The 22,537-nt window shown below is 41.5% G+C and overlaps 1 protein-coding gene across 12 annotated transcripts in view; it reads left to right on the forward strand.

The window, feature by feature from the left end:
• Positions 1-3,841: 3,841 nt before the first annotated feature.
• ABI1 (abl interactor 1) overlaps positions 3,842-22,537 on the forward strand; it is a 78,675-nt gene continuing 59,979 nt past the window's right edge. For 7 of the 12 annotated variants that reach the window (XM_014882187.2, XM_014882186.2, XM_014882193.2 and 4 more), the window contains exon 1: positions 3,914-4,187. In XM_014882187.2, coding sequence (XP_014737673.1) covers positions 4,071-4,187 — 117 coding nt within the window. In that variant the 5' untranslated portion in view covers positions 3,914-4,070. Of the gene's footprint in view, positions 4,188-22,537 lie in introns of all 12 variants that reach the window. The other 5 variants (XM_014882184.2, XM_014882195.2, XM_014882188.2 and 2 more) reach the window with 4 other exon arrangements.

Below are 22,537 nucleotides of genomic sequence, written 5' to 3' on the forward strand. Positions count from 1 at the left end.
CTGGTTTTTAAACAAGGCTCTGTGCTAAAGCAAAGGAAAACAACCCAATGCAGATATGCACTTTCTTAGGCAGCTATTAAACTGGCAGAGGAAATACCAAAAAAGCAAATTTTGGTACCAGGAAAAATAAACCTTAAAAGTATTAAGTATTCATACAGGCTTGTCCTAGTACAGCCACACTTGTGTAACTATCATTGCGATCAACAAAAATTTTCTTACAAGAAAATGAGACTTGGCATTTGGCAGCAGAGCTGATGTAGCTGATCTGAACAGGCCCTGTGTCCTCTGTGCTTCCAGCTGCCCCCTTAGATCCCCCATCTCCCTTTCCACTGCACTGTCAGAAGTGCTTGTGCAGCTAAATAACCGAATCAGGAATCAATCCAGCTGAGAAGTGGTCCAACAAAAAATAAAGGGTTATTTTCCAATCAACACTACTGAGGCAAGTACTGTTCGTTCCCAAGAGAAAAACAAAGACACATGCCAATCTATGGCCAAGGAAGGGGAACAGACAGAGCTACACAAATTACAGTGCAGGAGAAGTTGCTGTGATACTGCTACTTTGCTGCTGCTCTAAACAACACTTAGAATATAGTCACATTTTTCTTTCCCAGCCAAAAATGCCCTATTGTCCCAGAAAGACAGGATTGCCCCTGGAGATCATCATGCCCCACTGAGGAGGAGAAAATCTCAGACTTAAAGTTGAGGCACTGAGAGATATATAAGCACATTTTACACTGGGCAGGATCTCACTTGGGTGATTGTTTAGGTAGAGATTGATGGAAATAATTACATGTTTTCCTCTGCCAGTCCAGCAGCCCAAGCCAGGAAAACTTTAATTCCCAGCTCTTTTGCACACTCGAAGCATCTTGTGTAAGTTAGGTAATTTTTTTTCCAATCAGCAGTTTATTGCCTGGTGCAATGAGAAAGTGTAATAGAGCAAAAAAGCCCAAACCCAAAAAACTAAACCAAAATGAAAAAAAAAAACAACAGAATAAAATAATTTCTGAAAAGAAACCCCAGTGAATGCAGTTTAGATGCACACTACTATCTTCAGCAAATGTCAGCTCAAGCCCAAGGTTTATTGATTGTGGCTCAGCACTGGTTTTGCTAGATTTGCACTCTTTCAGGTGCTTTAGTATCACTTGGTGTACACACTATGCAGACTCATGAAGCCAGCTTTGATCTACTGCACCTGAGTCAATGCACCCTCCAAGAGCATCAGACACGAGGAATACCCTGCAAAAACACTCAAGGGACCCTGCAGAGAGTTATTTAGAAAAAAGGAGGGCTAGCATGGGGCAGAAACTAATAAAACCTGCTAATCTAACCAACTGAGCATATGCACACCACAACTCCCAGTACATCTTACATTGTGTGGCCTTCACAGCACCACTGCCATGGTTTTATGGCACCCAGCTGAAAGGTCCTGCAGGAGTGGACCTGGAGCCAGTCTCACTGTTTATCTACGCCAGGTCTATCGCACGGGCATGGGGACAACGCCTGGCGGTGCCACGGCAGCTGCAGAAAAGCCGCAACGCAGCTGTCACAAGGTGGCGACCTTTGATGTGCTCCTCCAAGGTCTTCTTGAGTGGTGAGAACATTTAGAAGTACACTTGGTGGGGTCTGTGCAGGGACTTTCAGGTGGAGAGTCGCAGCAGGGCATGAGGCTGCAGGCCCTCCTGGAGCCATTGTTCTACTGCACCAGGTGGATGCATCTCCTGGGAGCCCCCACTGCCTGCTCAACGCCTGTCCTGCCATGGGCTTCCAGGACAAGCCTGCCCACCAAAATAAAGCACAATACATTTAGCAAAACACATGCCACTCATTTTTCTCATACTTAAAAAAGTTGATGGGCAAAGCCCCACACATCTGTAATTTCTTTTACAGGGGCAGCTGTAACATTTTAAAAAGAGCCAACAACAATTGTGCTATGTTTGAGGATGTTAACAGCTTCCATGAAGCCAGTCTGTGATCTGTAGGCAATTACAGACTCGTCCAAGCCAATGGGTGTTAAGCAATTTGCATCCAAAGTGAATAGAGAAATCGAATTTGTACTAATACACAGCTGGAAACAAGGAGAAATCAGTACTGGAAACAAGGAAAAATCAGTTCTGGAAACAAGAAGCCAGTGTCCAAGGGGGGTTCTGGTCACACTTGCCCCGGGACACATTTAAAGCTTGCAAATATCTCAATACAAACAAATTGAATTATTTTACACTAAAAAGAATCCAAAATAAAGTGTTTTATTGGAAATTACATGCTGCCCTAAAGAGAGTTATTGAAGCCTCTTTGGAAACAATTTTGCTAAGCTGCCAAGTAAATTAACCATCAGAAGATAGCAATGTAGATGCATTTTTATCCCACAGCAAGTGCTGCAAAAGTACCAGCTCCTTCCACTCCTCAAAGAGCTCTCAGATATTTTCTAGGTACCTGTCTGGCTGTTCCCAGACAGGGGGTATTTTTTGTAAGCTGCAAAGAGTTTTCCAGGCACATTGGCCCTTTCCAGCCTCTCTACCTTTCATCCTTGCTTCTACAGTTCTGGGCTGAGATGCTGGACTTTGCTAACCTTAGAGGTGAAGGGAAATCTGTTTTTTCTCCTTTCCACCTTGATTTAGAGACAACAGCAAGAACACCAAAGCATCTTGACCAGAACAGTACTGCAAACAGGAGACAGACTACAGAGAATATGTAAAATGTCACATGATTATGCAGAGATGAGGCAGTCTCCTCTTACTATAATGTGCTTGAGACTGCTTTTTTTTTTTCTGAAACACGCAGACTTTTTACCAGTGTATGGATTTCTCTGGGACAACTACTAAAATGCAAAGACTAACTGTGTTTGTGACTGTAGACACAGTGCACATGGCATGAACAGCAGAGCCTTGGAGATGGCTTCTTCTGGGCCTGTTACTCACTGCAAAAGCAGGCATGGACATCACAGCAGAGCAGTCACCTGCTGTGACTGGCTTCTCTTCTGACTCAATTGCAGAATCAGAATTTTGCTTACAAAAAACACATGCAAGAAAGATTGCACTGAGTAATCACCAGACCTTTGTCTTCCATACCTTTGCCAACAGCCAGAGGAGGCCCTGAACAATGATTAACAACTGAGGTAAATGAGTGGCAGGAACACTGTATTTATCTCAGCCAAGTATTTAAGCTCCTCTTATGAACCTAAATCCAGGCAATACTAATTGTTAGTAATAATACTGGGCAGGCCTTGATGAAGATCTACAGCTTGGATTCAGTATTTCTCCCTCTCTCTCAGGGGATAACGCTCTGGAAGGGACTAGTTGCCCCAAACCATGATCCCTCTAACTTCTTACTAACATCTCACCAATCTTTTGTCATCTTTGGGATGGTCTGCCCAGGGAGGTGGTGGAGTCACTGTCCCTGGAGATGTTTAAGGAAACACTGGACGTGGCATTTAGGGCCGTGGTCTAGTTTACATGGTGGTGTTCAGCTATAGGTTGGAGGTTATAGGTTAAGAGACCTTTTCCAACATAATTGATTCTGCGATCTTCCAAACTTCTAGCCTGCCAGACGGCCAGATAACCTCAGCAGCGCTTCCCTCCCAGACCCTTTCGGCCTCTCCTGCAGAGGCGCTGCCTCCAGGCAGCACTGTGGGGCTTGGGCTTTTCTGAGAGGGGCGGGGGAGGGACATCACTGTCTCCCCTGGTCTCTGGGATCCCAGAAGGGCACTCCAGCAGCCCGGCTGCCGCCCTCCGGCCGCAGGAGCCAGCCAGGCCGGGGCAACCCGGGCCCGCCATGTCCCTGCGGCCCGCGGGCGGTGCCCATGAGCGGCGGCCGCCCCGCGCATGCGGCTGGCCCTGCCTACAACTCCCGGCTGCCTTCGCACAGCGAGGGCGGGCTTTTCCTCTTTTTTCTTGGTTTGGTTTTTTTTTTTTTTTCTTTTTTTTCCCCTCCCCTCGGAGGGGGAAGGATGGGTGGGGAAAGCGAGCGTTCACGAAAGCGAGGCGAGGAGGAATCCCACAATACCAGGCGGGTTGCGAGCCCGACGCTGCTGCTGTCTCTTTAATGCAAGAGGAAGCGATGCGGAGGGGTGGAAAATGGCAGAGTTGCAGATGTTGCTAGAGGAGGAAATCCCTTCTGGCAAGCGGGCTTTGCTCGAGAGCTACCAGAACCTCACTCGAGTCGCCGACTACTGCGAAAACAACTACATCCAGGTGAGAGGCAGCGGGGCAGCGCACCGGGGGCCGGCAGCGGCGCTCGGCGGGGCTCGGCTCTCCGGTGCGGGCGGCGGGGCCGGAGCCGCCCGAGGGGCAGCGGCGCCTGGCTGCCCTCGCCACGGCTCCCGCCCCGCAGCCGGTCCCTCGGGTTTGCCTTTTCTTTCAACTTTCCCAGCTGAACGGCCAGGCTTCCCTTCCCCCGCTCCAGAGGGGAAGGGAGGGGGTTATTATGTCAGTCCGGCTCCGAGGGTGTGTCTTTTTTTTTTTTTTTTTCCTTTTTTTTTTCTCCCCCCCTCTGTATTTATTTATCATGAGTCACATCCCGGAGACTTCTTAGGGCTCGGGTGGGGGTGAGCGAGGCGCGAGGGCCCCCGATACCAACCCGGTATCCCGGGTTTCCGCACGGCTTCCCGGCGGCGGGGCTCCCTCCGGGGGCCGCGGACGGGCCCCGGGGCGGCGGTCGGCGGCCGTGGCCGGGGCGGATGCGCCGCACGTGGGGCGCGGGTGCCGGGCGGCCCCGCACCGCGCTCCGCCGGGGCCGCCGCAGCGGCTCGGGGAGCGGAAGGGGCCCCGCACACGGGTGACATCACGGAGGAGCTCGGGGACCCGCGCCGGGTCCTCCTCGGCGTGCGGGTCCCGGCGGGGCCGGGGGAGCCGCGGTGCTGCGGGTCCGCAGCGGGGCCGTGAGCGGCGTGCGGGGGCAGCGGGCTGCCCGTGGGCTGGCAGCGCCGAGCGGGCGTGAGGCGGTGTTTCAAAATGGCAATCTGTGCCTCTCGCAGCCTGCCCGGCTCTAACACCCTACAACCGTGATTGCAGACCGGCTCTCATGCTGGAAGAGGCTCCACTGGTTGTAGCGTCTCTCCACCGGTCGGTGTGGATTTTTTTTTTCCCCTCCCGTAGATTGCCAGTGCTTCTTGGCCTTCTTTTAAGTCTGCTTTTGTGAAGCTACTTTAGGCACAATTTACTATTATTATTTTTTCAGGATTTATATCACGTGACTCTAAGTCTGCGTATTCAGTCATACTGATCTGGATGCAGAACCATCCAGGGATGCTGAAACTCAGCTTTTTTTTTTTTTTTTTCCGTAAAAAAATTTGAAGGGGAAGGGCAGATAAACTTCATTTACTAAGCAGTTCCTAGAGTGAACTTGTTGACTCTAATACTAGATCACCTGTGAAAACTATTTAATACAGGTTACTAGCATCTTTGTTATCCATCATTGCTGGTAAGCTATCTTCCTGGTTTTTCGTAATGGAGCAGCAAATATGGAAACACATCTTTAATAATAGGATGTGATTTTTTTTTTACCATGAGATATTTGAATTAAAACTGCTCTAACAAGCCATATATTCAAGTTTTGGGTTTTTTTTGTGGTATATGAGGTAGTATGAGTTAATGTCTATTTATGCTTCCGAGTTGTTTGCTCCACCCAGAGAAAGCTGCTGATATAAATGCTTCTAAGAGGCGAGGTTCATTTGGTTTTACTCATGGGAAATATGACAAGTACATGAGTATGGTAATTGCAGCACAAGTTTTGACGTGTCTCCTGCTCCTGACTTTTCACTATGTCAGAAGGGTTCAGAGAATCTTCAGTTATATGATTTTTTTCTTTAGAGTCATGAAACTTGTCTTTTCTTGCTTCCAGCAAACAAACCAAATAAACACAACACTTGAGCAAATTCCCATCCGGTCATTTGAGGTGGCTTTTCCTTTTCTTTTTTTTTTTTTTTTTTAATTTGGTAGCTCATTTTCACCTCAAGTATCAAGGTCAGCTGGATGTGGGATTGGTGGGGTCTGTTTTATCTTTGTACAGCTGTGTTTATCCCTTTTGAAAGGAAGCTGGAATTCTAAAATTCCTAATGCAGTCTTGTACAGTAGCTTTGAAAAATGTATATACCTCGCTTGTATTTTACACGTATTGTACATTTACACTTACCATTTTTACTGAGTACTGATAAAACTGAATTTTTTCAAATGTTTGATGGAAGTGTTTTTTTTTTTTAATCAGCACTTGATACAAAGCCATCTGCTGTCCAGTTGGACTACTGAACAGATTATACTGCCAGTGCATGTGGTGGGGACACTGCCGGATTAGGCAATATGACACAGGGCACTGGGTTATGAGATTTGGGTGTATGGGTACTGTGGGGTGGGAAGGGAGAAAAGGAGCAGAAGAGGCTTAACAAACATAAAATACAGAACTTGTGTGTTTAATGTAATTGAGCATTTTATTAAAAAAACAGACCAGGATAGAGAACCTGGCCATGAAGTACATCCTTCACAGTAGCTCCATAGCACATAGCTGATTCAGTTCAGCCACTTTGAATTTGGAGGGATTTCTTTTTTGCTGTGGAAACAGCTAAGTGCTCCATAGTGGTAAAAATTACTGTGTGCTGTTACCCACTCAGAGTTGTGCCACCGAGGTGGAACAGGTTTGTCAGACTATTCTGAGTGCTGGCACTAGCAATTTATAGTGATTGTAATAGGAGACAGAATGATGTTCTCAGTGTTAAGGTTTGTATTCTTTGCTAACTTAGTAATTTCCCACCCCTAATTTTGCTGTATTCAAGCTATATATATATATATATATATATATATAAAATTTGAGAATACAGGAATTTTGTTTTGTCTCTTACTTAAGCTGAGAATAATTAATTCTGGTAAAATTTCAGTCATGCTGATTTTTTGAGGAAAACTTGTCTTCAGTGTCTTTAGAGATTCCTCAGGGGGGAAAAAAAAACCCAAAAAACGAGAGAGAGAGAAATAGGGAAAAGCTCACCTGGCTGGAACTTGGCTCTCTGATGATGAACGTAGCTGTGTGGAGAGTAAGTATCCTTTTTCTGAAGCATTTCAGAAGGATGACAGTATTGAGGAGTCTCAAGTTGAAAATTGCTGTTCTTAGAAAAGCAGGAAGCAGTTTCTCACTAAGGCACATTTTGACTATATCAGAATGCCGGCTTGTGACCCAGTTTGCCCTCCAAATCATGTGTGTTCTGGATATCTAGAAAGTGTATTTGTTAGGAAGAGAAAAGAATTCAGGAGAAGTACAGCAAATAAGCTGCTAAGGAAGACCTGCACTGCTAAAGGGAAAGTACAGTATGATAGCAGTCTTGAGGGGGATGGGAGAAAAAGAGAGACAGAAAAAAAAAGGAAACCAAATGTAGAAGTAGTAACTGAAGAACATTGTAATGTTTTGGTGGTGATTTTGGCTTTGAATAGAAGGAAAAGGGCATTATAAGTACATTAGTGTCTTCATTCTCTGGCAGTATTTAAAATCTGTGATATTTCTGATTGAAGCTTCAGTGACAAGCAGGTAGAAAATTGGATCCCTGTTTTAGGTCAGAGGCTTAAACTCTGAACAGTTTTAAGAGCAGGTTTTGAACCTTAAATCTTTAAGGCATATTTTTGCCTTCTGGAGTAATTTTTTTTGTATATGGATATATTAATTTTTAAAAAATATTTTCAAAACGAAGTTCCCATAGCTGATGTCTTCCCCAAATCCTTTTGCCTGCAGGTATATTCTGGAATCAACCCTTTTGGTAACCTTGTAACCAAAAGGCTATCTGAAAATATGTAGCATAAAGTTGAAGATGCTAGCGAGGAGTTTAGTCAGTATTCTAGACAGTATGAACTTGGTCAGTACTGCTTAATACAGAAATAATAAGCAGTTAAAGCATTTGCACTTCTAGTTATGATTCTTCAGCTGAAAAATACTAACTTCCACAGAGATTTTCTAGTCATTTTTCTGGCTGTCTTGAGTTATTATGGTGTTTTAAGGAACTTATTTACGATAACTAGCTTATGAAACATTAGAATGACACCAGAAATAATCTTCTGCAGTGTTACTGCATTGATGACTTCCTTTTGAACAGCTTCAGTTGACTGGTGTATCCCAGAGAGGCTTCTCTGTGCTATAAAATGCTGCTTACAACTCTTCTACTGTCTAAATCAAGTTCCATATAACCTTGTTTATGTATATACAGATATACATAGTTTTTGTCAGTCTCAAGCTTCTAGACCACTTGTGAAAATCCATTTGTAATTTGTTTTTAAGCTCAAATATAATTTTAATATGACTGTGAGAATCTCTAAACAAATAGCTTGCACTCCTTGTGTAAATTCTCATCTTGATAGTCTCAAGTGGGTAGATTTAGCAGCTTTAGAAAAATAAATTGAGAGACCTTTTAAGGAAGTAAGTGCTGTGTTGCTGAAATGTGTTTTTCTGTCACGCTACTTCCTTCTGTAGCTTCTGACTAGTATGTGGAAACTGAACGGTGAATTAACAAGCTGTTCTGGGTAAAACAGTCAAAAGCGTGGACAGATTTCAGTTTAACTGCTGTTGCAAAATAATTCAAGTATCTTTTCAGTTGGTAAAAAATAAATGTGTGTTTCATAAATATTTGTGTTATATTCCAAGATGCATAGAGGAACTATTTTTGCTTGATAAGTTGGATGTTCTACACTTCTATTCAGTAGATATTTCCTTTCCAACACTAACGAACCTTTTTTGGTGGCTTTTCTTCAAACATTGGTAGATGGTCCGACCCTCGATTTCATTGCCTGGCACATGAAAAGTGGCTTAACTTAGTTCAGTACAAAGAAGTTCACTCAGAATGTCTAATTCAGGAAATGAGCTGCTCTAAAAGGATAAACTTCTTAAATTGTCACTAATACAAATCCTTTATATGCTGTGAGAATTTGCATGCTTTTATGTTCGTGGGTTAATTTGTTTGTATTGAGAGTAAATACAGTAAGATTTTTTTCTGCTGTGAGTTCCATTGCTGAATTTGGAACGTTTAACAGAAAAAGCAAATTTAGTTCACTGTCCATAATCAAACATAGTTCAAAATTAGAGAGCAATGAGATAAAATATAAATGTATAATCTATTATGCTTTGTAGATTTAAATAATATTATTTTAAAAAAGGTGTTGTTTTATACTTTGAAATAATGGTCTTTTTAATGTAGCTTAAGCAAACGTTTGCTGGCAGTATAAAAGGCACTGGCTGTTCTGTGTGTGATTTTGGGTTTTTTTTAGAACAATAATAATATAGGTACAGCTTAGTGGGTTGGGCTTATAGCTTATAGCTCTTCTGTGCCTTGTGTAGGTCTTCTGTGTCTATGCAAGCATCTTTGTGTTTTGAAAAATAAAGCTTTAACACATAGGCGGCAATAAGACTGTAGCCCAACTTCACTGATTCAGCAAGTGATTACACTGAATTTAAAGGAAACGAATCCTAGGGTGTTGTATGACTGGTTTGTGTCCAAAGAACGTAGATGATGAGATAAGCTTTTCCAAATTCGACATGTTTCCATTAATTTTGGTGTATTTGGTTTAAGAAGCCAGCAAGATGTTGGCTGCTATTCCTGCTCTATTTTTCATAAGTGCTACCTTAATCAGGTGCAGTAAAGCGGATTGGGATGAGCTTTTACAGGTATGCATTGTTTCTTCCACAAGGGAAGTGCTGTCCACTCCCTTCTGTTTGTGCAAGAGGAGACCACAGGATGTCTGTGGTCAGTGTGTGCCGAGTGTGATCCTTGCTCCCCGCGCTGCTCTTGCTACGCACAGTCCTGTGAAACTGTTGGAAGGAAGAAAGAAGTATGATTAAATGGGGCAACAGTCTAATACTTCCCCCTGCTTCTCTGGGAGGTTGTTACAGTAAGTAACTCTCCTGGTAATGAGAAAATAGGAAGGCCTCATAAAGTGGAGAATGAAGGCAGTTGTAGTGAAGGTTAAGAGTATGGGAGCAGGCTGAGTACAAGTAGGAAGTGTTGTACCTCTGAGGGCAAAGTTCCTGTTAGTATCTAATCTATGTTTAACAGAAAAAAAAACCTGAACTCTGGAACAAAAGAACTGATGCAACTTCCCAGTATCTTTGTTTAGCATTTTGAACTGTCTTCATTTTACAAACGCATAAGTGGAGGCATGGAATTTATAACTGGCTCGTGGAAGGTCACGTAGGGACATATTGTCAGATTTGGGAACAGAATCTGATTGTGTGGACTTCCAGTGCTGTTCCCCCTGCCACCCCACCCCTTTCCAGACTGCCTCTGTTATACTGCAACACAGCAAAAATGGGGTATCCACAGAAACACAGAGACAGTATGCACAGAGGCAGTGTAATGAGACTTTTGGGAAAATATGCACCTGAAACCATCATTGAACTCATTAGCAGCAATTACTTTTTAAGAATTTTGCATATAGCCTCTTAAGAACCTTGAAATTCTAATGTTTTGCTTTGTGAACCTCAGGAGTTACATAACGCTCCCAGCACTGTTTGTCTGTGTGTTGGTGGGTCTTGGCAGAGGCGCGAGAAGATGCCGCTCTATTTCTCACTAGTGAAAGCAGTCTGTGTTTGACATTTCTGGTGACCGAAATCTTGCTTAGCTACAGAATGATGGGGTGGCAACTATGTGGACGAAGTGTCAGTCCTGGCATAGCAAGACAGCCTTGAGGGATAAGGGGGTATCTTGCTCTCTCTGCTTGTGTTTAGTCCTTATTTAGTGACTTGGAGTCTAAAGGAGCGTAGCGTGGTTTTTATTGTTGCGCGGTAGGAAATTACTTGTGGGATGCCTCTTACTCAGTGTCCAGGCTTGTTCATAATTACCTGAGCATTCTTGTTCTCTTTAGTATCTGTGTTCCCTTTGATGCTATTTTCCACCCCAATCCCAAATCTGAGCACTGGTGACAGAAGCGGGTGGGTTTGGTCAGAGGGATTCTCACCTCCCTCCACCCCTGTGTAAAGGGAAGTGACTGCTGGATTTGAAATGGTAGATACTGTATCTCAGCCTGGCTCCTCCCTTTTCCTGACCTTGCTGGTGAGACAGCTGCCAAGACTTGATGTCTCCTGTGGGTTGCAGAAATAGCCCTTTGCAGCTCAAAACTTGCAGAGAGCCCTTGAGAGCCAAGACCAGGATGCTGTGGAGAATAGGTCACGGTGTGCTCCTGAGCACAGCACTGAGAAATATGGTACTGCAGGTGCTTTCCTCCTGCACCCCAGCCTGTCAGTGTGTCCTGACTCTGCTGGAGGGGCTCAGTGAAGTGTTTCATCAGCTTAGTGCCAGGTATTGAAATAGAAGATGCAGCTTTTCTAACAGGTGGGCTCTTTAAAGAATCAATTTGTTATGCAGCAGATGAAAACAGAACTCTAAAATCGTCCTCCCGATTTTAGAGGGAATGCATTATTTTCCTTGGGAAGAGCGTAGATGCCACCTTTTTTTGAAACTGTACTAATAGTGTTGCTCATTATTTATGTAAGCCCTTAATGCTGTTAACAGGAGCCACGCATGCTTGCTTTGCATAACATATATTTGTTACTATGATGCTGATAGTTCAGAAGATAAGGATGGGTGGGAAATCCTGCGTGAAACTTTCAACTTGGAGTGAAGCACGAGTATAGCATTTTCTGGTACAACTTGTAAAATTCAGCAGTTTGTATTAATGTGAGTTGGAATGTTGTAACCTGCTGGCTGAGCTAAAGAAGCAGGTTAGTTTAACTCTGAAAAAGATTGACCACTTACAAGGGGACTTTATTTTTAATAATTTTCTTGTCAAAGGTTCTAGATAAAATATGTTTAGTAAGTGCTGGGGTTTGGCAAACTGAAAAAGTATCTGAAAATCAAAACTTCCTTTTGAGCCTTCCATATGATAAAGTCTCTTCATAACCTCCACAGATGATATGTACCATTCTATATCTGTATCTTCTGACATTGTGGAATATTCTAAAAGAACAGTAAAGGTTGTCTCTTCTGAAATGAGATTGCATCTTTCTTGTGTTTCTTATGTTAAGATAGCAGATATATTTGTGATAGTGTCACCCCTCCCTCTCAGCCCAAAATAATAAATTCTGTATACTCTTTTATACAGTAGAAGTTAAAGTGCAAGCACACTGCTCCACGTGCAAGGATGCTCTGATACTGTAGTGATTACAGTTAAAGAACTCACCGGGAAGAGACTCTGCATCACTGTCCTAACCTTTATTGTAACCTCAAAGACAAATAGAAATAAAACGTGGTACTGTTCCTACTTTTGTTAAGAAAGCAGGAAGGCCTCTCAGAATTCGTACAGAGTCTTACTAAAACAAATGTTGGTTTGACATCCTTAGAGTTGAATGTAATGTTCTTACTGGGTGGTCTCAAAGTTATAAATAGTTCCAAGAAAAAAAAGTTTGTTTACCACTTGAAGCATAACAATTCTTGGAAAAGAATTGAGGTGTAGACTCTGCTGGCTACTTTCACACCAGTGTTTTACTTTTTATAAACTTTGCCTTACCAGGCAAGTGTGGGGTTTTTTGTTGGCTTTTTTTTTTTTTTTTTGTCCCCACAGATAATCTTTTACAAGATGCATGTCTTCATTTCCATTTCCTGATCTCCTTGTTGTACTTTAGGGTCAGCAAATCTTCCAAGCAGTATTTGTCCTGCAGCAATCGTTGTCAGCTGTGCATCTTATTTGACTTTGTTGTAGCAGGTGTGCTACAAGTTAATACTGTGGTCCTCATGCAATAATTCTGCATTTTCTGGAGCCTATGATAAGAAAACATCTACATAAAACAAAGGGGCAAGAGAAGAACAAGTTGTCCAGGCAGGTGCATCAGATTACTGCATGAACATCTAAGTAGCTGCAGAATGCCATGCCATGGCTTGTCTTTTCACACACCTAGTAATGTTAGTCGCTCTTATATCACTAAATATTACTAGTGACATATTTCTTTCCATGTGCTTCTCCTAAGCTGTGATCTTAATAGGAATTTGCTGAATTCTCTCTCTATGCTCAAGTCATCTGCTTGCTGCAGATCACTTGTTAGACCTTTTGTCTCACTCTCATTTTGTCTCATTTCAGATCTGATCACCTATTCTCCCTTGCCTATTTCTTTTAATTAATCTCTATTATTTAACTACATATTTTACTGCCTTGCAACTTATTGTGCAGCTATTTTTCACTATGCCCTTCTAACAAACAGTTTCTACTGGTAGGGGTTTGCTAGTAATTTGAAAACTGCAGCTACTGAAGACATTTATACACATTTCTTTTTAAAATTATATTTATTGGAACAGAGTTGAGACTAAAGCATTATCTCTGCAGTAGTCTAACTACCTGAGGAAGCCATGATGATCAGGATACAGAGGAAATAGAATGCAGCTGGGAAGACAGTGTGGAATGGGACTGACATGATTTTCGCTATTAATAAAATTTTTAGGAGGCCTCTTACATTTATATGCAGCGAGGCCTTTCCTTTATGAGAAACCTGTTTTCTTCAGGAAACGGGTCCTTTTGTTACTCTTTTGAGACTAGGGAGTAAAATGGGCGTAATTAAAACTTCTCTGCTAGGAGGGCTTTTGTTCTCTTAACAGTGAAGGAAAGTGAATGTGTCAGGAGGAATGGCTTTCTCTTAACATGTGTGTGTCCACATAGCAGAGCTGGACCTAATCCTGAAAGGGTTTTATAAAACATGGTTGTGACCTCCAGGGTTTCCACTGAGAAGCGTCATGGCTGGTGGCTTGGATGGTGCTTCAGTCGAGGTCCAGAGAGTATCAGAGTAGCAGGTCTAACAGAGATATGGTGGGTCAGTACACTTATGTTAACAAAATCTTTGAGACCTGGCTGGGGATGGTTCAACTTTGGATGTGCTGTCTGACTTGCAGGATTTCTAAATCTGTGGGAGGAGCTATTGTTTCTATGATGCAAGCTCCTGGCTTTAGCCGCATTAGATAAAATATGCGTCTGGTTTGGAAGTGCTTGGCTCTTCAAGGGCTCTCTTCAAATACCGTGGGTGTGTTTCCTGCTGCAGCACACCATATGTTCTCCCAGCACTGAAATGATGTGGTTGCCGCAGTAGTCCTGGGATTTGTTTTAAATGGCAACCGACTTTTAATCTAATTGCTAAGGTGTCTTTAACTTTGAACACTAGAGAAACCGTTGTTGCCATAGATGTATTTGAAGTATGGGCTCATACAATGCAGCTTACTTTGTAAGAAATCATGTATCTCTTTAGTACTGGCTGTCATTTCCAAATGAATTTTCTAATTCATTCCTCTTTATCAGTTTGTCCTTTAACCAGTGGAGAATGATAACAGCCAGTGGAAAGCTTTCTAGCACACATTCCGTCTTTGAAAACCTACTGCCCATGAGTATGAACTGTAAAATCAGCTCTTCTCAGTACTCTGTGAATGAATATTGTTCAGAGACTGAGGGAGGTATTTTTGTAATTTTGAGAGAAGCTTGTTTACTGGGGATAGAAGCCAAGTATGCAGGGATATGGTACCTGTTGGTTTCTGCTTCTCTGCTGGAGAGAGAAGTTGCTGGTTTTGGTCCTGAATGTCATATGTGTGGAGTATTCAAACGTGTTCTTCAGGCGTGGAAGGAAATTTGAGTAGATAGTCTATGTTGAATAAATTTTTGCCTTCCTGGTAGGAAATGGGAATGGTTTGAAGGATAACTGAAAAGCAATTTGAGGGTCTTGAGAAACTCCCAAGTTTCTGGTGGGAATAAGAGCACAGCAAGAATGAGGAAGAGAGTGTGTATCCTTCCTTCATTGTTTTCAGCTACTCTCTTGCGAACTGTGGTGCTGAGAAGGGCAATATGCAAAGCAAATACTGTTACTATTTGTCTCCTGCCTACAGCAGAGAAATAGCTTTACTTTTTTCCCAGATTGCTGTAAAGGCATACTGCAGCAGCAGTGGGAGTGGGGGAGTATGAACTGGAACAGGTACTTTTACTGGCTGCATAACATCCCACGAGGCCTGGGGGAATGAATGTGGGGAATACTGTGAGTCATACTTGTCAGTCTCATAAAGCAGGAGGCTTTTTAAAATTGGCCTTGGAGGTGAAGAGGTGTTTAATGGAGCAGTTGTGCAGGAGTTATGCAAATAGAGAACATAAATAATGAGCAAAGGCGCTCATTTAAGCTTCTTGCCTCCTCAGAAAATGACTAAATGCAAACAACCATTGTGAAAGTTAAGAAAAATGCATAATTATTTAAGTATAATGGGTGCAAAAATGTGGTCATCCATGATGATAAGAAAATTCTCCTTTTGTGAATAGCAAAATTAATTTTTGTAGTTGTTGAACAGAAAACAGGCTTGCTGTCAGTCTGTTTGGTTTTTTGTGCTTTCCAGTTTCCTTTGAAAAACAACAAGGCAGGAAGCTGAAAAGCAGTTTCCTAACCCAAGAGCTGATGGGGAGGGGAAGTAGTAAAAAGACCAGTCTCCAGTTTTGCTTTGGATGTATCTTCAGTGTTTAGGCTGGTTTTGTATAAAAAGTTTTTTCTTCTCTGTCCCACTATTCATGCAGGATTTAATTTACATGTAAATACTGTGTATTCTTTAGTAAAACCAAGAGCGTGTTTTCAGAGTATGGCTGCATTTTTTTTTTTCTTTATTGACACAGCCACTTCTTGCTGTTTTAAATTAGAGTTTTGAACAGAGGTTATGAAATGTAATTGTTCCAGTCCTGGGCTTGCTTGTAGATGCTCACATCATAGTGAGAATCTCATCTCTGCTAGTAAGCCTTACCAGCAGACATAATGGGCATACAATTTTCTTGGACTAATACTTCTGCCTCTTGCAGTGTAGAGAGGCCATCCCAAGCTTTGAAGCATTCAGAAATGACAGATCCACCATCCCACACGCTGCTCCACTGCTGTACATGTCCTCCCCTGTGTTTTAGCCCAGCTTCCTCCTGGGTATACAGATGCACAGGTGGTGGCAATGTAGATATGGGTGGATACACAGCTGTGGTGATGTGTTCCTGTTGTGTGATGTGTTCCTGTTTCTCTGAGCACAGCTCCTCTGTGGCTGTAATAAGGCCACTCAAGCTGATTACAGACAAGATAGCAGAGTATCCTGATGCCCCTATGACAAGTGCTGAAATAGAATAGTTCAGGTTTTGTTTTACTTCTGGAGGAGGGAGACAGGGAGTGATGTGGATATGACTGTTCTTATGCATCTGGTTGCATGGAAGTGCAGCTCTGCTGTCATCTGTGTCATCTCTTTGGACCTCCTGCATATGCCTAAACCTGCCCTCAACATTGTACATGAAGGAAGCAGTCTTTAAAATCATGTGAAGGTGCATCTTAAAAATACCCGTGCCAATTTCACCACTGGTTAGAAAACTTTGTAATTGTGTCTGCAAGAGGCATTGCAGCTGTATTTCTAGGGAAAGCTACTCACTTGAACTACTGCTGTACTAGCTAACAGCATAGCAATTGTCTCACCAAGGACTTTGTTTAGAAAAGCCAAACAAAGAAATTCCCTCACTCCTGAACTTGATGCTGTATTTCCTATGAAAGAATTTGCTTGCTTTCTTCTGTTGATTTCTGTAAGTTAGGTTTTACCTATTGCTGGATGTGGAGATTATCATATTTATTTAGTTCTGATTATCTATTCTTCTGTTCACTTTTTGGTGAGGAAAGAAATATTATTGACTCGCCATTCCTACTCCCTCTCCTTCTCCATTCTCCTGAGCCATCTGTTTTACTCTGTTGTGTGTGGTTTTTAGAGAAGGTAAATTTCTACTTGCTGCAATTGAAATAACCCAGTATGCGAGTGAGTTTCTGCATGTAAGGTTTTGGAATGTTATTGCTAACCGGAGGATAAAATTTTAACATAATAAAAATAATTTTGCAAACAGAAGCTGGATGTAGGCTGCTTACAGACACTATCAAATAAAAATCGTGCAGTCAGGTTCAGGAGTACATCAAAGTGTGAGTAGTATTTGCTGTTTATGTGATCAGATAGGAACAGAAACTAGGTTGATTTTTTTCCAATTACATGCAAGTTCTTATAAAAACAATCATTCCTTGTATTACTTTATTACCATGAGATCACTGTATAGCCCGTGTGCTATGTGAGAGTGTGCCTTGTGCTGGGAAACAAACTACTACAAAATTGTGGGAATCCGCTAGTTTCTGGTCTAAGTATGCTGCAAAGTACAGTGAGTATGTGATTTTCTGCTGGACTGAGTATATTCATCTTCAAGACACTAAATAGCAGTGTAGTGATACAAAGCATGAGGAGAGAATTTGATCCTATAATGGCCATTGTTTTCTTTGTTTTAAAAATACTGTGATGTTTGGGAACTGCCTGAACTGTAAAATCTGGGCAGCAGCTGTGTGTCTAAAATGACTCTTAAACATGAGAACTGTTCCTGAATTAGGAACACGTGCAATCCAGAAATTTGCTGATTGTCTGAAGGCCAGTGTGAATCTTGGCTCTGCATTTTGTTGCCCTGAGATTCTCCCTGGAACTGGGCAGGCCTGTTAATGACTTTGTGCTCTTGTTTCCCACTTCCCTCACTGTGCTGCAACATCTCTGGCATCTCCATCTCTGTTGCAGTGCAGAGTGTAGCTTTGGGCCTGCTTGGTTTTGGACCAATCCTGTAGCAGATGCTGACGTCCAGTGTGTTTGTTTTGCACACAGATGTTGAGGTTACCCTGTTCTATGGGTTTGGAACACTGTTGACATAAAATAGAATAACAGGTTGGAAGGGTGTTGGAGTGTATAAAATAAAAGCCTCTCTGAGTCCCTCCAAAAGAAAAAAGAAGTCAGGGATTGAATTAAAACCTTCAGAGAAATGAAAATATATTAAGCCACACAGACATGAAGTAGAAGACTAAGTTTTAGTTTTAAGTAAGTAGGAATATACTTTAAGTGCCTTGAGAGACTAAAAAGCCCTAAAGCCTAGTTTAAAGTTCAGTAACTTAGCTCCAGACATAACGAAAACATAGCAGAACATTGCTTGTATTTTTAGATAAAACAGGATAGAACTATATGTGTAAATTATGTGTAAGGACTGATACTACTTTTATACTTCAGAATTGAGCTCTGATAAGTGTAGCAAGAATGTTTTAGAATTGTGGTTTTAGCTGATTGGACCATTTATGAATAAAATCCCCTGTACTGGAGTGAGAGAAAAAGAAGAAATGGAGGAGGAAAAAGGTGTGAGCGAAAGTTGCTGTTCCTGCTTCTGCTCGGGACTCTTTCTGCCAGAAAGATTTTAGTATGGACTTTTAATACTCTGATCTCTTTGCCTTTGAGACTGTTTATTGTATTCATATAATAAACAACTTTACAGTTGTTCTTGTCTCTTTGAAGACCCAGACCCACGAAAACCTCGACAGAAGGGGACCTTAAGAATCATCTGGTCCAACTTTTCTTGGGCACAAGAAAGCATCATCTAGACAAGATGCCCCACCACCTTGTCCAGTTGAATATTAAAGATGTATAGTGTTGGGGTTTCCACCAATAATCCCTGACAATATTATTCCAGTGACTGGTTGTTCTCATTGTGAAAACTCTTCCTATTGTGTCTAATCAGAATCTCCCAGGGAGTAAATTGTAAAATGGGAGATTCCATCTTTTTCATAGCTGCCCTTTGAATACTGGAACGTTTTTGATGATAATCTGTGATACCAGAACAAGCTGAGCTAAGGCTATAATTTGTTCCTTTATGTGAAATCTCTTTGTTTTAACCTTGCTTGCTCAATGCTATCTGATATGATTCCAGGCCTGCATAGGAAGGTAGGGAGGATTAGAGAATGAGAATCTGTAAATAAAAACAAGGTAGTCTTTTAAGCTTACCGATGAAGTAATCATATTTTAGCATGTTGCTTGTCTTCAGATAAAGATTGGTTGTATTTTGGGTTTAGACTGTCAGTTTGATTTGTCGAAACAGAAAGAAAAGACTTCTTGTCAACAGTCACCAGTCCTTGAGAGTAAATTGAAGAGTTAAACAAAATCCATAGAAGGAAACATTGTTACAAATATAATGAAACTTGGTTCTATGCTGCTGCCACTCTAGCACAGAGAGGATATTGAAGTAACTAATAAATACTAAAGTGTTTCCATCTTATTCTCACCAAAAAAAAAAGAGTGAAAAATAAGTCTCTGACTTAGCAAGGTGCATGTCTTGCTATATGAGCTAATACTTGAAGTAAACAGCCATTTTAATTTCAAGCCCTATTACAAAAACAAAAGATCAATATTTGAGGGACATTCTATTTGTTTCTCTATGCACTCTAAATTCTCTAATTCACTGTTATCTGCTGTCTGGTGTGCCAAAATAATCATATGCTCCAAAGCCTTGGGTAACTTTCTTAGTGTTGAAGGAAGAAGACTGCTGTGGATGTGCCAAAGATTTCTTTTTCTGTCTAACAGTCCAAGAGTGGCATTAGAATTATAGAATTATTTATATTGGAGAAGGCCTTGTCATAAGGCAAATCAGACACTTCAAGAAAGTTCAAGGTGTAGTTTTGAAGCAATTGTATGTGCTGCTATTGGGCAATGCTTTACAGGAATGGAATATGTGGTTTCTGTACTGGAGCTTATATTGCCTAAATCATGTAAAACAGAATGTAAGACTTGGACCAAACTTTTTACACACAGTAAGGCTGCTGTGTGTGCAGCCTTGAAGCCTTATTAACTGAGTGTACAAGGGTTGTGTGAACATGACACATGGGCATGTCTGCTTCTGTCACTTGAGTTCAGTGGGGCATGCCATTATGGTTGTATAGACAGACTGTGACAACTGACAGTAACAATGTATTGTGCCAACCTATTTGCTAAGACATCTCTTTGATTTGATTTGGCAGAAGAACTGAAAATTATGTTTTCAACAGTATTTTTATATATTGTATATAAATAATATATAGGTGTATACGGGAGTGGCTTAGTCCAGAGCCAACATGAATCTTGTTTGTTGCATTGGGCAGAAAATGCTACTAACAGAGCAGCTGGCATGTACCTTCCCAAGCTCCATCTGTCAGAGCCTGCATTGCTTTATAAGTCACATTCCTAGTGGAGAGATTTGTTTCTTGCTATAATGTTTGCAGCCTGGATTAAAATGGAATTCCTCGGTTAAAAAACCCCCAAAATTATTTATTGTTTAAGTGTGTGTGTATATATAATATCTATGTATGTCCCTTAAACTTTCTATTGGAATTAACTTCTCCCGTTAATAAAAAATCTTTTCTCCCTCTACCTTCCTCCAAAAAGAGGATGATTTTAAAAATTGAGACTCTTCTGTTTACAGTTAATCAACAGAATGAAAAACAACTTGCTTTTCAAGTAAAAGAAAATCAGCAAGGACACAGATTGACTAAATTTGGTCTGAGCCCATAGAAATGCTAATTTGCTATCACAGCTATTCAGGACTGGTCAAGGGAATATTATTGATGGAAATGAAGGATTTGCTTCTAGCTGATTGTCTCGTGCATACAGGATTTGGGGGAAGGGCTTGTCTGAAACAGAGTTTGCAAATTACAGACAGTGCTGGTTGCACTGCTGTATGTGTTTGTTAAACAGTAATTTGGTGTATGTCTTGACCCTTGAGATAAAGAAGCTGAGTAGTCAATGTTTTTTGTCAAGATAGTGTTTCTAAAAAGAAACAGACTGAAATCTTGTTTGTGGATTGTGGTGTAGTGGTGGTGGTGATGATCCTCATCTCATCTTCTGGCATCTTGAATGAATGCCAGCTTTATTGTGCAAGGTCTTTACCTGGGGATAAGAGATTTCAAGTTCTTCCAGTTTCTCTGTGTTTTGTATAGCTGAGTTACTGCATCTTATCTGGAGAAACTCAACAGACATGGTATTATTTCATACCAGTGAGTTTTTTTGTTTTAGATGCTGGAAGGAGATTCATTTGAGTTGAATGGTAGATACTAGCTTTGCTGTGTTTATCGAGGATTTCTGCCTTAGTAGGTGTGAAGAATTATTGTTTACTGAATGAACTTGAAATAATTTTAATCATGCTGGTTTTAGTTTTGGGGTTTCCATAGTGAGAGGTATCTCAGGATTTAGAACTGCTCCTGATGATTAGGCATCCTTCTGTACTTTACCTGTCTTTCGGATTCCTCCATGCTCCTGGAACAATTAGTTGTTTTAAGTAATTGAGAGCTTTGATATTTCTATTTGACACTACTTCTCACTATGTGAAGAGAGAAGTGTGCTGATTGTCTGTTCTATTTCTTGTTTTCACTGTCAGTGAAGGATTGACTGCCAGCCCCCTGGAGAGGCCTTGGACAGGAGGTGGACATGTTCAGTGGCTGCAATATGTTGCTATTAATAGCTTGCAAGCTATGGGGTAATTAAGATCTTGAGCTTTTACTTGCACACACACAAATTCAGCAGTGGTAGAAAAGTGCAACAAAATGACAAGTTCTGATAAAAATCGCTTCAGTAAAAACCTTGAACATTTTTGTATTGCATGTACTTTAGTACTGATACTTGTGATACAGCATTTTAGTTGAGATTTGCCAGTGGTCTGGAATGTGTATGGCTTTTTGGCTTTAGTTCCCCTTCGTATGGAGAGGCTGGGTTGGTCCTGTCATTTTATCAGGCTGTACTTGGACTAAGTCCCTTCCTGTTATTTGTCCCCACAGAAGTGCTTGCTTTTTAAATTTCCCACAGTTGTTTTTACTGATGATAACAATGATATGAATGGCAGAGCAAGTGGTTCCAGTAACAAGAATATGGATGGTGATCTGCTTATGTTGAAGAAAGACAGTAGATGAAGTGTGCTGATGACCCTCTACAGCCTTGTCTGTGGTGCTATGAGAGGGTGTCTCTTGTCCTAGTATGTTGGACAAGGGTTAAGTTTGAACTTCTGAGCTAACTCTTCTGATGGCTTACTTCACTTTCCAGTGGGGGAATTGGGGTGCTGATCAGTGAGGAACAGTCCAACTTGTAGGCAGGTAAATTCCAGGCCAGATATAACTGTGGATATTAGGATGCACTCAGCACATCATCCATCCTCCTGAAGTAAAAGCATTGCCTAGCCTAATGCATTGCAGAGAGAATTTCTTCAATAGAATTGCTGTATGGCACAAGTACTGTAAACCTGTTGCCGGAGACAATTGACACACCTCATTGATACTCTTATTTTTACCTGCATGACGTATGTAATGGAAGCTACCCCTTTTGTAAATTTTGAAACCTTAGTTTTCATGCCACTTTGGAATGTTATATATCCCTTAAGGTTATATCTGTGGTCATAGAAGCCTTGAAGGCTCCCTGCTGAGTACCTGCTACTAATAACCACAGTCTGTGTAGATCTACTTGGATGGCTTCCAGGTAGATAGTTGGCTCCTGAAAGTTCCTCAGAATATAGAAACCTGTAGCACTTGCTGCTACACACTTGCCAGTGTGTCTCTCTTCTTTAATTTATAACTGATACTCTGGTGTAATAACCATCAGTAATAGCCAAAAAGTCTACCATAGTGCAGTGTGTTTACAAAGCAGTCTGACAAGCTCTATGAAAAACTGATAAGAGAGAACCTGTATCTGTGGGGGGCCTACTTATTTCAGTATGTAGCTCCTCAGTTATTTACAGTGATGTAGGGACATGATATTCAA

The sequence above is a fragment of the Sturnus vulgaris genome, chromosome 1 (assembly GCF_052056855.1).
Source record: "Sturnus vulgaris isolate bStuVul1 chromosome 1, bStuVul1.hap1, whole genome shotgun sequence".
Classification (NCBI taxonomy): Eukaryota; Metazoa; Chordata; class Aves; order Passeriformes; family Sturnidae; genus Sturnus; species Sturnus vulgaris.